This window comes from Lutjanus erythropterus, chromosome 12, assembly GCF_056507025.1.
Source record: "Lutjanus erythropterus isolate fLutEry1 chromosome 12, fLutEry1.hap2, whole genome shotgun sequence".
Lineage (NCBI taxonomy): Eukaryota > Metazoa > Chordata > Actinopteri > Lutjaniformes > Lutjanidae > Lutjanus > Lutjanus erythropterus.
The window spans coordinates 3,973,300-3,989,596 of record NC_139328.1 but is presented as its reverse complement, the minus strand read 5'-3'; the positions used below and the strand labels follow the sequence as shown (position 1 = coordinate 3,989,596).

The 16,297-nt window shown below is 38.4% G+C and overlaps 1 protein-coding gene across 1 annotated transcript; it reads right to left on the bottom strand.

Moving 5' to 3' along the window:
* Window positions 1-4,835: 4,835 nt before the first annotated feature.
* kcnmb3 (potassium calcium-activated channel subfamily M regulatory beta subunit 3) lies at window positions 4,836-14,863 on the bottom strand. Its single transcript, XM_084732922.1, has 5 exons — window positions 14,601-14,863; window positions 12,745-12,754; window positions 10,580-10,779; window positions 8,654-8,825; window positions 4,836-5,580 (listed from the first exon to the last, which is right to left on the bottom strand). The coding sequence occupies exons 1-5, from the start codon at window positions 14,684-14,686 to the stop codon at window positions 5,215-5,217; spliced, it is 834 nt and encodes a 277-aa protein (XP_084589048.1). The 5' UTR covers window positions 14,687-14,863; the 3' UTR covers window positions 4,836-5,214.
* Between the last annotated feature and the right edge of the window lie 1,434 nt (window positions 14,864-16,297).

Genomic DNA, 16,297 nt, shown 5'->3' with positions numbered 1-16,297 from the left:
GGGCGACGGCACAGCAGCAGCCCTGCCTGAGCCGGTGCTCCACGGCGTGATGGACGCACACTTTTACTTTCTCTGGCTGTGAGAGAATCTGATGTTTTCACATCACAGATGGTGAAAAAAGGCATTAAAACACAAGTCTAAAGTGTTAAAACATACCTATGTTGGCCGATACATACCTATGTTGGGGACAGCTCTAGATGATCTGTGAGGTAAAATGACTGATTTCACCTCTGGAGTTTGGTTGGTTTGGAGAGAGAAATATTTAGCTTATATAATGACAATTTCTAGTCACAAAAGGCTCTGATGGCAAAGTAAAGCAGTGAAAATATTCTAAATACACTTCAACTTATATTTTTTTTAAGGTGGACCTCTCTAAGTTGCTAAAATACCTTTTGTTGCTGATCCTATACACAGCAGCACATTGCTGTCGCTCCTCCCTGCTTCTCCAGACTGAACCGGCACCTGCTGTAGGTAATACACTGACTGTCGACGACCCCCGCATCAAATAATCCAAACTATCCCTTTAACAGTCATAGAACACAATCACCAACACTCTTAGTAAAGGACTGACGGAGGACGTGTTGTTAAACACTTAGCTAGCATTTAACTCTTTTGGGTCAACTGAAATAATGATTTGTAGCCTACAGGCGACGTGTCCTCAGTTCAGACCTCACGTCGCACCAGATAACTGACTTTTGTACAGCAGTATATCCATAGACTTGTATGCATTCGGTGCACATATTCCTTTTTGAGTCTATTTTCTACTGAGCCAAAGTACTAGATGTGTAACCCCACTACTCAGCAGTCTTATTTGTTAAAAAAAAAAAGAAAAGAAAAAAAGTCACTACTATTCCAAGTCTCGTGTGTACTCATAGCACTGATCTCTCCAGTATTTGTTTTTGTTTTTGTTTTGTCTATCAGTATTATTCTGTCAGATGTTGAGGCACAAATGTCCGTCGTCCACCCCACGCAGTTGGCTGGAGAAACTTTCTTTCTGCCGGTCAGCTATCATTTGTTTGTTTTTTTGTTATTTAGCTGATAAAGGCGATAAACGCAGGGGAAAAGGATGTGCAGTGTTCCTTTTGTGTGCTGTGCTGTTACTCTATGCAAGTTGTGATCCTAATATGTACTGTAAACTGCAAAAAAAAAAAAAAGTTGATGTCAGAATGAGGCAAAGAGAGAAACGCACCCCCCCCCGACATGCTCACGCAGAGCAGCGGCGTGTCAGTGGACTTTGTACAGACAGTACATGGAAGAAAAAACAAAAAAAAAACAAATGCTGCACTGTAACAGAATCTTCTTCCTCTTCTTCTTCTTCTTCTTCTTCTTCTTCTTCTTCTTCTTCCCGACGAAAAGAACTGTGAGAAACGCCTTCGGACCCTGCCTTTTAGCATCTCCTCACCAGGTTTATATTCGGAGCCTCGATCTAAGCCATCTGTAAAAAGTTGGAGCTGTTGTGTTCTGCGCCTGTCCTCTTGTTCTCGATCACATGACGTACGACAGATCATTCTAAAGGTACAGTTCTACCAAAAACCAATGTCAGGTATTTTTGCTCCGGCCTGTAGTACCATTTATCCATCTAGATCGTTTGGGTGTGAGCTGTGGATTTTTGAGAATATTGGCTATCTCTCAAATATTACAGAAGTAGGTGGCACAAGTTGTTTAATTTATTAGGAGTTATCGAATAATGAAGACTAAAGTTAACTGTCATTTTTAATCTCAGGCTGCAGCGTCTATAAAATGTCCACTCCAGTCCAAGATGATGTCTTAAAATGTCTTGTTTTGTCAGTTTAAAACTCAAATATACTCAATTTAATGTGATAACAAACAGAGAAAAGTGGGAAATCTCCATATTTGAGAACATTTTCTGCCAATTTAGAATGAAAAATCACTTTCATGAATAATCAATTATCAAATTAGTTGAATCCTTTTTTGCCACTTGCTCAGTTGGCCAAATGAGTCGCTAGATTTACAACCCAGACAGGGCATTTGACGGGAGAAATCCTTAATGTTGAGCCCTGGGTGCTCAAGAAAAAGTGAATAGCAAAGTCTCTTTCCAGAAATCATGACCCACTTACTCAAAATAATCCACAGGCCTTGTTGTGAGCAAGTTTCATGCAGGAACTACTTTCTTTCCAGTAGATTGTACTGCGGAAAGAAAGTGGTTCTAGTAGATCCAAACCTCGGCGACTCACACTGCAGCAGTCTAGATGGATAAACAGGACTTCAGGCCAGAGGGGAAATATGTATTTTGGATTTTGGGGTGAACTATTCCTTTAAAACACCCTCTCTCTCCTCACATTTGCCATACTGTCCCAGATCGTGACACCCAGGCAAAGAAAAAATAACCGAAGTGAATTTTTTTTTTCTTTTTTAACCTTCAAAGTGTCTTTCTTTCCCCTCCTCCTCTCTTTTCCTATGATTGTCGCCCTTATGTGTGTAAGAATCCGTCTCGGCAGGTTTTCTCGCCGCACAGACGCATACGTAAGAGGTCAGTAAATGTTCTAGCTTTACCAAATGAAACTCAAACGGGGCGGTTGCCTGGACACTCGCGGTCTCAAGGAAACCGACCTCACTCAGATGCATGTGCTTCTGTACGGGCTACAGAGCGGTGGGCCGGACCCAAAACTGAGAAAAAAAAAAAAAACTTACACCCCATATACTTTATGGAAGATCTATCTAAATGATTTCCCTTTGTACTTGTTCTGGTTGTTTTCTCACACTGCATTATGCATGAGGTCCTCAAATATCTATTTGTTTTTGTTTTGTTTGACCTGATGTTGTTTACTTGAATTTCATGTATAGAAATGACCTTGTTACTTGTGTGAGGTACAACAAAGTCACAATGAAGGTAACAGATAACTGATAACTGCTACTACATGTGCAAATGCTTTCCTTGAATAACTACAGAGGTAATATATTTTTGTATTTTTAAATGTAAGCAAACTCATATATGTAACTGCTAACCAAAAAAAAAAGAAAAAAGAAAGAGGAATCATGCATAACGTGCACCACACTGTAAAAAAACTGAGAAAACGCAGCATTTCAAGGCAACTTGCTTTAACAGATTTTTGAGTTTTGAGCCCAACTCAGATTCTAGAGTTTTGAAAAAAAACTTTTGCCAACTAATAATATTTTTTTGTTGAGATAATTTACTCGTCTTCTTTTTGATAAACTTGAATCTTTGAGTGAAAAATAAGGTGAATAATCGCTATTATCAAGCACCCAAATAACATACAGCTCAGTGTGAACGAGTTTTGAAATACAAAGTTTCTCAAACTCAGAGTTTAAAGAAGAAAAATGTTATCTGAAAAGAGTGTTTTATTCAGAACTCACAAATCCAGTGAAGGCAGTTGCCTTGAACTCGAGTTTTTTCACCTTTTTTTTTTTTTTTTTTTTTACAGTGCATCCTCATACAAACCCAGTAGACAGCTTCTAGTTGTTGAAATGATATGAATGACAAAGCAGAGGCGAATTGTTGAATGAAGGACAAGGACTTGATGCTGTTGTCAGAGTACCGTCTCCACGTCAAGTGGAGATCTCTTGCCCTAAAGTGGAAGTCTGTAAGCACAATAAGGAGGAAGAAGCTACCTTGCATGTTTTAAAAAGAACCATATGTTAGTTATCTATTCATCTGTATATATATATAAATATATCATAAAACCTCTTCAAATACTTGTTTTAGTCATCCTCATATGACCATGTCTGATAAACTGTATGCATTCATTTATTGTACTGTTGAATTAAAAACATTTCTCCCTATCAAAAGAGATTTTATTATGCCGTTTGTTTGACACTTGATCACAATGACTGTAATTTACAAGGCACTTTTTTTGTATTTTTGTGCTTCATGGTAAAGACGTTAGTGTGGACAAGGCTGGAGTATAAACAGTCCTTTTTTTCTTCTGTCGATCCTTCAATACACTGTAAAAGAAAAAAGCTGAGGAAACATTTTCAAGGCCCCTGTCTTCACTATTTTTGAGGTTTTTAAGGAGAAATATGAAATATACAACAGCACTCATGTTTGGACACATTTCCTCATTCAAGACAATGGCAGGGTGTGTCCAAACCTTTGACTGATACTGTATTTACTGCAATAAATCAAAGTAATCATGATATGTGATCAGACATTAAGGAGACATGCTGTTGAAGCTGATATACTCCCTTCTCTAACAACAACACTGCAGCTGCAGTGTCCTTCGAAATTTTTATTCCAGAGTCCAAATTAATGCAAAATGTTCACAGAATGAGTAAGAGTTTATTGTAAGAGCAGTGAGCTTCTGTTTTCAGGAGAACGCAGGAGGGAGTCGAACTGGTCGCTGCAGAGGACTGACGGTCTCAGTACAATCAGCCTGCCTGAGCTTCCTCGAGTCTCACTGACTCACCAACACATCAGTCAGTCTTTTCCTCTTTAGAAAAATGTGAATCTATTGAGTTTTAGAAACAAAACATCCAGGATCACAGGATGCACGCGTGTTATGTTTGTAGCTGCAAATCAGGATTTTAATGAACGTTCAGAGGGACTGGATGTTGATGATGAATGAATGTAGAGGGGACGGGTGAAGGTGGATGGAGGAGGTCATCAGCTAGGTGGGTATGTGAGGGTGGGCTGAAGGCCAGGCGGAGGGAGACTCAGAGTGGGGGTTCGTCTTGGCATATTTCTGCCCGAGCTGATTGTGGACCCCTGGACTGTAGCAGGTACGAGACGTGGGAGAGGCATGAACTGGACTGAATCAGGAGGGACGAGAGGAGAAGGGGAGAGGATGAAGGAAAGGGAAAAGGGTGGGTGGGTTGAGGGATGTGAGACAAACAGGGCCGGGCGGGTTGACCAGGTATATGTAGGCCTGTCAGGTGATTAGAGGTGTGTTTGAGGCGTGAACCTGCTCACCAACTGAAGTTAACTAATCAACTTAATTCTGCTCTTGTCCTCAGTTTATTTCAAAGTCAAGAGTTTGAAATTTTGAAGATAGTTGCCTTGAAATTTTGAGTTTTCTCAACTTTTTTTCTTCACAGAACAGACTGGTGTGTATAAGCTGTCAAAACTGGAGGGATGTCGACCAGCATCTACTGCTGCTGCAGCACTAACACCGACCTCATGCAACCCCGCCTGAAATAATCCGAACTATCCCTTTAAAACCAGTATTTCACTCTGAGCAGCTCTACACAGACCAGCCCTGTTATTTTTGGCCTGTTGCAGCACAAACACTGACCGTGTCATGACGGAGACGGCACGCTGGACCTGCGGAGGAGTCTGTACAGTTTGCCGTGAGTGTGTCTCGACGTCAGCCGGCCCCCGGCGGCCTCGCTGCGCAGCTCGGAGCAGAGGTGGGCCAAGTACTGGTTCAGCTTCACGAGGCCCACCAGCAGAGCGCCGCCGCCCAGCATCAGACAGGGCCACAGCAGCGCGAACAGGACGACCTGAGACGTGTACTTTACGTTCAAGATGGCGTTCCCGGGGTACTTCTCGCCGTCAGCGTAGCACGAGGTGTTGTGCAGGTGAGCGTCCAGGATGCTTTTCACTTTCACAACTTCCTTCTGAAGTTCCGTCCTGTTCATCTGACATTTGGGTATGTAGAAACACTGGGAAGGAAAAGATATGATTCAAGTGTAATTTTTATCAAGTGACCTGCTTGTTACAGTTGGCAGCGCTGATTGCAATCAGTGCGACGAGCCACAAGGTTCTTCTTTGATTCAGTTTTTTTTTTTTCTGTTAAAAAAAAAGAAAAGAAAACCCTCTCCAGCCTCCGTGGCACAGAAAAATGTTTCATATGATTCCTCTGAATGGAGCAGAAGAGCAGCACGAGAGCATCGCCTAATAATGTCTGCCAGCTTATTCACAAGGGTACAGTAATCAGAGTGAGGGCAGTTTTACATCCTGTCAGATTGTTCTGTACAGTTTCTTTCTTTTTTTTTTTCCTTCACCACTTTATCAGGTGTTTTCTCACGTCCCTGCTTAGATGGCTAATATGAGATGTGAGTCCAACAATAAATAAAACATTTTTTTTAGACAAAAGTACGTTAAACAGTGGTGTGATTTCAAAAAAGGGTTCTTCAGAAGCAATTGGACAGAACTTCAGAAGGAACCCTTCGAAACCCTTATTCCTCAGAGTGCAAAGCAAGAGAGAGTGAGATCAGAGCCCTGCTTTTTCTTGTTTTTGCCTCATGTACTGTTTCACCCACGTTTGAGAAGGTGTGGCCTTCTTTGTGTCATGATTGCGTTCTCTCACACAACATTTTTGAAAACTTCTGAAATTTTTGTGGGCCTTTTTTTTGGATTGTTGCAGCCTAAAAAGCCTGATTTCACTGCAGCTTTTCTAAAAAATTGCGATGCATGTTGCAATGCTTTTAGGCATATTTTGCAAAAATGTGGGACCGAGTGAAAATTACAAAAGAAAGTTGCAGTTTTTTGTATAATTCATTAAAAGTTGAAGGCAACTTGTTGCAGGCAGAAAAAAATTGCACTCTGTTCTCAGTGTTCTAACTAACCTTATACCAAAAGTTGTGAGTTGACTGAATTTGAAAAGGCAAGTCGAGGTAATTTTGTAATGATTGAAAACAAATAAACTTTTCTAGTCAAATAAACCTGAAATTAATTCAGTTCTGTTTGATGAAACATGTTCAATAAACTGAAGATATTCAGTTTAACCGACTGTCACGTTAACAAACTACAAAAAAATGGATTTCTTTTTGCCTTTTCTCAGTTTTAAGAGTCAGTTCTTCATTTCACACACAGAACTTACAGCTGAATCTGTTCCTGTTGGAGCTGCTTTGCTCCAGCTTTGGCACAAAGACAACATGTGAAACCGCTCCAAGTGAACTTATTACATTTTAAGTGTAAGACTGAATTCAATTCTCACCTTCGTCACGGTTCACAGTTTTTTAAATTATTGTGAAAACAAGCAACCATGACTGAGCTTGAGGTGTATTTAGAGACTCACAGCAAGTTTTCTCCTGTTTTCTTCAAACTAGAAACTTTATTTAATGAGTTGATTGAACTCTGGACAGTACATTCATCCAACTCATCATTTCAAGTCAAAACACTTTAAGCTGAAGGAGCTCATGTTTATAAACCACTTTTATGTTTTTATGTCTATTTTGTGGGCGGAGCTTAGGGTGAACCAAACATTTTCCTAAACACGTCAGCTAGCTAGCAAGTTTTCTGGGCTTGTTTCGTAATAAAGGCTGAAACTCAGTCACTCTCCAGGGCTGCATTACACGAAAAGTTAACATTAAAGGGACAGTTCACCCAAAAATGAAAATTCAGTCATTATCTGCTCACCCTCATGCTGATTGAAGGTCTGGTTTAGTTTTTTAGTCCACAAAACACTGCTCGAGTTTCACAGGAAATCAGTGTTGCAGAATCTCCCAAACAATGGAAGTGAATGGTGACCAGTTTTCAAATGTAAAAAAAAACAGAAAAGAAATATAAAATGCCTTCATGCTGCTCGTCTCCTAAAGCTCCAACATGCAAAGTTGACTAAAAAAAAGTTATTGACGCCATGTTTTTATCCTGATTCTTCACTGTAGATCTTTAGCTTGGAGCCACGTTCACATGCACACTGTCTGAACTGTGTGTGTGTGTGTGTGTGTGTGTGGTGTGACGGTGTGCAAACTGAATGACTGAATTTTCATTTTTGGGTGAACTATCCCTTTAACCCATGGGAACAGACTGTACACTGTTGCTCAATGGATGGACGATTTCTCTTGGTGGACTGGATGAATATATCTGTAATTGGCTTACTAACTTTTCTTACTTTTTGGACATTTTATTTTGGTAATTTATACAGTCCACACCCACTGAGCCGGAGGATGAAAACAGGCTGTAGAGCCAGAACATTTTCACGTCTAACGCCAAGAATTGAGGATTTATTTTGACCAAACCAGAGCTGGTGATTGTTGGAACAGTGGAAAGTCTGGGCAAGACGTTTTTTTTTTTTTTTGTTTTTGAGTTTTACTTTGTTTTTGTCTGTTGAGTTTAAATGAAGTGTGTTTAAAGGAGCTAACGAGCTCGTCCAGTCAGACTGAGTCAGAGACAGACTTGAATTCAGAAGGTGCTCGGTTGTATTTTTCTGTTTAATAAGAAAATAGGTGTGAGAACATTTCCTATCTTGACATTTGGTGAGTTCATTTTTTTTAATTTTGGCTCGCAGACTTCTCACAGTTTTCATCTTATTGTGTTTAACCACAGTTGTCTTTGAGTGGCAGTGACAGCTGGTATGCAATAAAACTTCAATTTTGAGCAATTACTCCTTGGACTCTGGCGCCCAACAACACAGCAAGATGACATTTTTGCTCGGTTATTTGACTTTCTACTCCAGTTTCCTCTTTTTTTTGTCTTGATTAAAGGTTTTGAAATGTTCTGAAAGTAAATGCAAGAAATTTTAAGTTTAATTTACTTAAATAAAACTTGTAATGATTCCACTAAATTCCTGTATGATTTTTTTTACAGTGCACAGACGGGTCCTTCGTGTCTGTTGTAGTACTCGGACATAAAGCTTTAATGTTCCGCTCCTGCAGGGCCGTGCAGCCTCCTGCAGGTGTTCCTCCCTTACAGTCGACAGGCTACACCTGGTGTGAAGCAGAACCAAACCGGCGGCTCATAAAGCTATAAGGTCAGAGCTAAAACCTGGAATTTACTGCCTTAAATCCCTACCTCAAGAGCGAGGAGGACCAATTCCTCGTCAAAGTGGAGAAAAGCCGTCTGATTGGAGCGTGTGTGGTTAACCTTTACCCTGAGGCAAGGCACGGTGCTCACACCTCTGCAGTCCACCCACTCCTCCAGGAGTTCAGTCTTCAGCAGAGCACAGCTCGCCGTCGTCCAGTTACTGCAACACAAGAGGGAGACGCACCACATCAGAAAGACAGTAACTGTTTCTTATAAGATCTCTGATGTGAGGAATCTTCTTATTTTACTTTTTGTTTTCCTCTGCCAGGAAAAGAAAAACATTAAAGCGCTAACTAACCTCGAGCTAAGTGTTTTTATTTTAAAGATTTAACTTTAAATTTATTTTAGCCATGCTAGCGGCGATGACGGTCTGTTGATCCGTCTGCAACAGATGTTTTCACAGTGGGAGGTGGGCCTCCCTCAGGGGGGCTCCAGACAGTTTCAGGGGAGACTCAGTGAACGAAAATGAAAAAATATTATGTTAAATATCAGAAGAAGATCACAGAGAAAAGCCTCAATGTCTGTGATTTGGTTCAAGAGATTCAGAATTACAGTTGTTGGCGGGAAATTTATTAGCTTTCTCATTATTCCAGAGTCAGAAACTAATAAATGCAATTGGACAGACCTTTGTTTAAGTTATATCGAACAGTAATATTAGACTATATTGGCTCAAACTTGGTTATGATCCACAGGTGTGGTCATTATTTGGTCACCAAAAAAATAAAAGACTATGGAAGAAATTCTGCAAATTTTAAGATTTATATCTCCAGTACAGCTTTTATAAAACATTTAAAATGTGCGTATTGTTTTAAAGAAGAGAAGAAAAAACAAGAGCTTGTTAATAAATGCACTTATCTTGTCTCATTTATGAACATATGCACGTGTACAAGACCGTGACGACGTAGCAGACTGACAGCAAAACAAAAATATTACAGGAAAGACTTAACACTTCAGCGATCTCAAAGTTAAAGTATTTTGATTATATGTTTTTAAATTAATTTCTTTCATTTTAAACATTTTTAGGAGATTCCTCAGTGTGCCACTAGAGGGAGCTTTAGTACCACCAGTGATACTGGTACTGTAGTTTTGAGAAACTCCGGGTTGGGACCCACAGGTGGGTCACAGGAACTTTTATTTGGGTCCCCAAATTAATCATTTATTTTCAATGTTTCAGTAGATGAAGTTATAGTACATAAAACTCACAAATAAATGATATATTACAAGTTAGACAGTGTGCTGGAGTCCTTTTTGCAACTTTTTGGTCTCTCTCCAACACACCTGTCTTATCTAATAGATGTGCAAAGTGTTTCCTTTGTCTCCAAATAAATAAAAGACACAGGAGGAAATTCTGCAAATTTTAATTAATATCTGCAGCACACCTTTTATAAAGCATTTAAAATGTTTTACTGATGAGAGGAAAAAACAAGAGCCTGTTAATTCTGTCTAAATGGATTTCTTTTGTCTCATTTAGTCTCAAATGTTTTATGTTGTTTCCTGATAAGAGGAAATAAAAACAAAGAAATGGCCTGTTGACTCAGACTTAATTATTTATTTCTCATTTATAAAGTTTTATCATGTATATATTTTCAATAAAGTGTCAAGATAATGTAGGATGATGCAGAAATGGCAATAAAAATGGTCGAGAAAGTTCATTTATGCACTGAACATGAACAAAGAACTCTTCCCAGAATTTACTGATAAGGATTACTGTGGATTTGACGACATATTTTGATTAAAAATTCTGGATATTTTCAAAAATGTAATGATCTGGTACTTTTCTGTGATGCATATCGTTGTAAATTGAATATCTTTGGTCTGTTGGTTGAATAATTGTCAGCTGCAGCTGTAAAACATGTGATAAACTGTGTATCACATGACATCCCCTTCAACATCAACAGACGGACCGCCGTGTACCTGTTGACGTAAGGTTTGACCGTCGTGATCCCGACCACAAAGAACATGAGCACAGAGAAGGACATCATGGTGAAGCCCAGCAGGACGGCTCTGTCCTCCCCGACGCTCGACACCGGCATCTGGGTCCGAGCTCGCTGGCCTCCTCGCCCGTCTGCCCCTCCTCTAATCCACTCCTGCTCGTGAGCTGTGGCCGTGTAGAGCTCTCTGTGTGTGTCACACACACACACACACACACACACACACACACACACACACACACACACACACACACACACACACAAAAACATGCATGAACACCGGGGATGTAATGATTTAATCCAACAGTGATAAAAATTTGATTTTTGTTTTGATGCATGGAGTGATGAATTCATTTGGTTCATTTGATTAGTTTTCTATTCATTTAAGCTACATGATTCCACTTCAGGGCTAAAATACAAAATGTTTCTAAACAACTTTAGTCAGATTTAGATTTCTGAAGTAAAAAAATCATGTAAGCACCACGGCAAAGATTGACACTTACTGACAATAGACATTTAAAGTTCCCATTAAGTTCAATTTGAAGTTTATGTGTTTTTTAATCACATATGTATTGTGCTACACTTCATCTACATGCCAACATCTGGCTCAGCAACGCCTAAAAGTCATTTTGTAGATATTCTTGGGTTTGTCTTTTTCTGGAAAACAATTAAAAACCATTGATGACTCATCTTTGTGGGTGTTACCAAATGTTCTGTGTGTTTCTGTGAAGCAGACCTCTCTGTACAAAAACACAACTTTATAACTACATTCACTGATCTGAGCGACACTGGATCAGGTCTCTGTTGGTCTCTGGGGCTGTTTTTGGTCCCGGTCCGGTCGGGAGTCAGCTGATACGACATCCATGGACCGCTTTGTTTGGGGACCAATCAAAGTCCGCCACAAATCCCCATGGAAACGTGTGAGCAGTAAGCACTTCACTCGCTGTTTCATGGCACTTTAAACTTTAAAAAGAGCTAAAAAATGTAATCAGTCAAAACTGATGCTTTACTCAGTGATGCAAAGAGTACTGAAAATCTGTACTCAAGTACAAGTACTGTTACATTGCTAAAATATTACTTGATTATAATTAAAAGTACTGGTGTTAGAAAAATACTTAAAAGTATTCATTGTGAAAACTACTGTGCAGTATTAGTTACTTTTAGCTGCTGATGTCACAGTCACCTGCCCGGCCGAGAGTTTTAAATTTTGCATTTTCCTGAACCAATAATTGAATCAATAATAAAAAAAACACATTTTGTCCTCATTTTCATCTTTTCAGTCATTTTTTTCTCAATAAATGGTTCCTCCAGACAAAACAAAGTCAAATGAGGTGCAGTTAAAATAAAATTTGAATTGGTTAGATTCTTAACAGCAATTAATGAATATTAATCAATAACATCCCTACTCCAAAGTCCTGCAGCATTTTGTTTTGTTTTCTTGTTTGTGTGTCATAGTTTTCATCACCTTATTGTGTCACAATTTATGAGTTAACAGGTTTGGACCAGAGTGCAGACAGACGAGAGCCGATCAGTGTGAGGCAGGAGAGTCTTCAGACAAGGCAAGGTAAAACCAATCAATAAATCCAAAGTGTGTGGAGGGAAAAAAAAACACAAGAAAATACAAAACAAAAAAAAAATGAGCAGGGGGACAAACACTAGGAAAACAGCCACAAGGAAAAATAGGAGACTTCATGATGAGACGAGGACAAACTAACAACGAAGGAAGGAAAGACACAGGGTAACAACACACAGGTGAGGGCAATCAACAGGTGACAATAATCAGTGATCAAAAAGAGCGGGAAAACAGACAAAGACAGGAAGTAAAAACAACAAAGACACACAAGGGATAACCTACCAAAATAAAACAGGAAGTGATTGATTATCAATTTAAATTGCAATCAGTACTCAATTATGATTTTAAAAGTAACTGAGTAGATTACATCTTGTAATGCATACCTAAATATGAGTAAAAGTACAGACTTGAAAATCTACTCATAAAAGTACAAGGACCCCCCAAAAAACTACTTAATTACAGCAATCTGAGTAAATGTAATTAGTTACTTGCACCCCTTGCTTTATATCTGAGTCATATAAATGGACGTCAGTCTGTCATGTTGTGATGACAAGATGCACGTTAAAGGGCCAAACGTCCATGTGACTTCTCAGAAACAAATGAAAAACAGCCGTGATCACAGCAAGAAGAAGCTGTTTGAAGGCGTAGCGGTGCTTTGAGCTAAATGCTAATATCAGCATGCTAACATGCTCACAGTGACAATGCTAACACTGCAAGAAAGAGCCTTTTCTTAAAGTGCAAAATGGTCCATTTTAGTTCAGTTTATTTTGCACAATTTAAAAAATATACTCACAAAAAAGACAAAGATGATAAATAATATTCAGTGCAGGGAGAGAAAAAAACCCGAGGGCTTATTCGAAGCCTCCACCTAAACACAAATTTCACGAAGTTATTAAGAGCTCAGAAATATAATATGATGCTGAAAATGTGAAAGTAAACAAGACCGCCAAAGCCCTCGTGTATGAAGCTGGTAATTTGATATGTTAATTTAATTTGAATTAAACTTTCTGACTATCAAGACATGCTGACTGTGCTTAAATGGAAACAACTAATTAACAAATATGTGATGAAGCTGAGAGGTATAAATACTGCTGATCCTGAAGACAAAGTCAGCAATGAGACATGAGACTCAACCGTACAGATAAATGTGGCCTCACTGTTGACCTTTGTATCCAGTGTGTTGTAACAACTTATTAATGATTTATTAAGTCTTTATAACCTCATTAATAACATAATTATAAACAATTATAAATCAATAAAAATTACACAGCGGCTTTCAGGGGAGCCTTTCTTTCAGGTGTGCATCGTATACATTAATATAAGGGTACTTTTTCAAAATTAAAGAATGTATTAATTAATCAAGAGCAAAGAATAACAAACAAAATCCTGACATCAGCAGAGGGACGCAGGCAATGATTCTCTGCTTCTCATTCACAGCTTTTCATTAATCAGTGATTTGCAATAATGAGCCAATAAACTCAAAACATGGGCGTATTTTAACTTTTATTATTTATTTCAGGAACATCATGTTTTAGAGCTCTTGAATTTCTCAAAGTAGGTTTTTAGGGCAGCTTGTGTTCTTTTCAGGGGAGTCGAGCTCCCAGTCGCTCACCTGTAATTAGAACTATGACTGTTACCATGGAAATGTTTACAGGTAGCTCTGCTAGCAGGCTAGCTAATTAGGTAGCTAACATGAATTGTACTGAATTGAGGTGTAAATAATTTATATAGAAACATAACACAAACTAAAATATATTACAGCACATTTATTATCAATATAAACACTATAATAATGACAAAACTTAACTTTAAGAAGTGACATCATTTGCATTGGTTTGTGGGATAAGTAGTTTCTTCACTCTTGAAATATTTATGTACACGTTGTACCTTTTTGCCCTTTTCCCATCATGACCAGTAGCTTCTGATGGCTAACGTTAATATGCTACATTAGCTAATACCTCTCCAAAGTTTTGGCTGCTGCAGAGTTTTTCTTTTCTCCATTATGTCCTGATTCTAATTAAACCATTTGTGAGCAGACAGTCTTATGGTTACAAAAATATAAATTCAAATTGTACTCAGTATTCAAGTATTTTAGAGGAGCTAAGTAGATTACATTGTGTAATATGTACACAAGTACAAATAAAAGTACAGGCTTGAAAATCTACTCATAAAAGTACAACTACTCATCAAAAAAACATACTTAATTACAGTAACTTGAGTATTCAGTTACTTCCACCCCTGGTAAAGTGGTACTGAATGTTATAAATGAAGGTAGCAGAGGTCAACAGACGGGTAAAATCTCATATTTGAGTTTCTGGACATCTGAATGTGAAGTTTTGTTAAAGTTAACCTGTGTTTTTTCCTTTTTAATGACCTCCCCACAGTGTTTTCAAAGGCTTGCTGCCTGGCCCAGTCGATCGTCCTGTCTTACCGCGTCTGCCGCCTGCGAGCCCCCTGCAGGTTGATGTTAACGGGGATGCTGAATGACCTCCGGGGAGAAGCTGCGTTCAAGAACATGCCCACTCCTATCTCAGCCACCTCCCGGCCCAACGCACGTATATCCAGCCTAACAAGCTCCAGCTATCTGAAAGTCAAATGTCCTCCTGTCAACAGCTGATCATCATGTCTCCAGCAGGCTCCAGTGCAGCACGCCGGCTGACTGAACGGACTAGATTGCAGTTTATTCGCAGGGGAACTCCCTGTTGTTTACCAAGGCTCAAAGGTGAGTGCAACAACACTTTCCACCCTCATGTGTTTCTATAGAAACCACCACAGGTAAGGCAGGTAGGATGCTAATGGCCTCTCAGTGGGCCCGTGAGGCTCAGCTGCATGCAGCAATTTGTCATGGAGAAGCAGCATGAATCCCTTCTTGATTATTCACTTTTTTTTTTTACACAGAATGAAACAGCACGATGTCACTGCACAGGTGAGTACATGTTCTCCATCCAGTCAGTTTGATAAAAGAGCAGGAGTAGATAAAAAGAGTAAGTATAAAAGAGCGGAGAAATGTTAACTTTAAGCTGCTCTGTTTCCCTTAACAAAATGTTGCACTGTCTGCTAGCTAGCTAAAAGATTAACTAAAGGTTATATTGTTTGCTAGCTCACTAAAAAAACAACAGCAACAAAAAACAAAAAACAAAAAACGTTTTATTGTTTGCTAGTTAGCTAAAAAGTAAAAATAAGGTTATATTGTTTGCTTGCTCACTAAAAAAAAAGGTATTTGTTTGCTAGCTTGCTAAAACGATCAAAAAAGGTTTTATTGTTGCTGGCTAGCTAAAAAGTAAGTAAGTTGTGTGCTAGGTCACTAAAAGGCCAACTAAAGGTTATATTGTTTGCTGGCTAGCTGAAAAGTTAAAAATAAAAGATTGTATTGTTTGCTAAATCACTAAAAGGTAAACATGAAAAGTTATATTGTTTGCTAACAAGCTAAAAAGTTAGCTTGCTAGCTAGCTCACTAATTTATGTATGTATTTTTTTTTTAAAGGGTTTTATTTTTTGTACTAACTAGATAAAAAGTAAATAAAAGGTTATTTTGTTTGCTGGCTACCAAAAAAAAAAAAAAAAAAAAAATGTTATATTATTTGCTAGCCCACTAGAAAGAAAACAGGTTATACTTTTTGCTTTGCTAGCTAAAAAGTAAAAAAATGGGTTATATTGTTTACTAGCTGGATAAAAAAATAAAAATAAATAAAAGTTAAATAAAAAATTAAGTTCTATTTTTTGCTTGGCTTGGCTTGGTTTGTTGGCTCAGCAGAGAAACTTCTTTGGCTGAATTACAATGAATATAGTGAAAGACAGAAAAGACTTCTGATTAAACTGAATTGGGTTGAGTCTGTTTCTTTACTTTCTTAGAGAAACTTGATTATTTTTTTCAATTCATCCCCCAAAAAAGCATCTATTTTAAAAGTGAAATCTGCTCAGCTGTAAGTTTAAAGTTAATACTGACATTTAATTTAATTTAATCTAAGTTCAGAGTTAAAGAGAAGTTAAAATCTAATCTTTCTTCATTGTTAACTAGTTTAAAAGTTGAAACATAATTTAAAGTTAAACCACACATCACAATCACAGTTTCAGCCAGAATGATCGCAATCTGACTTTATTTCAGTCCCATTAATTATAAAACGAATC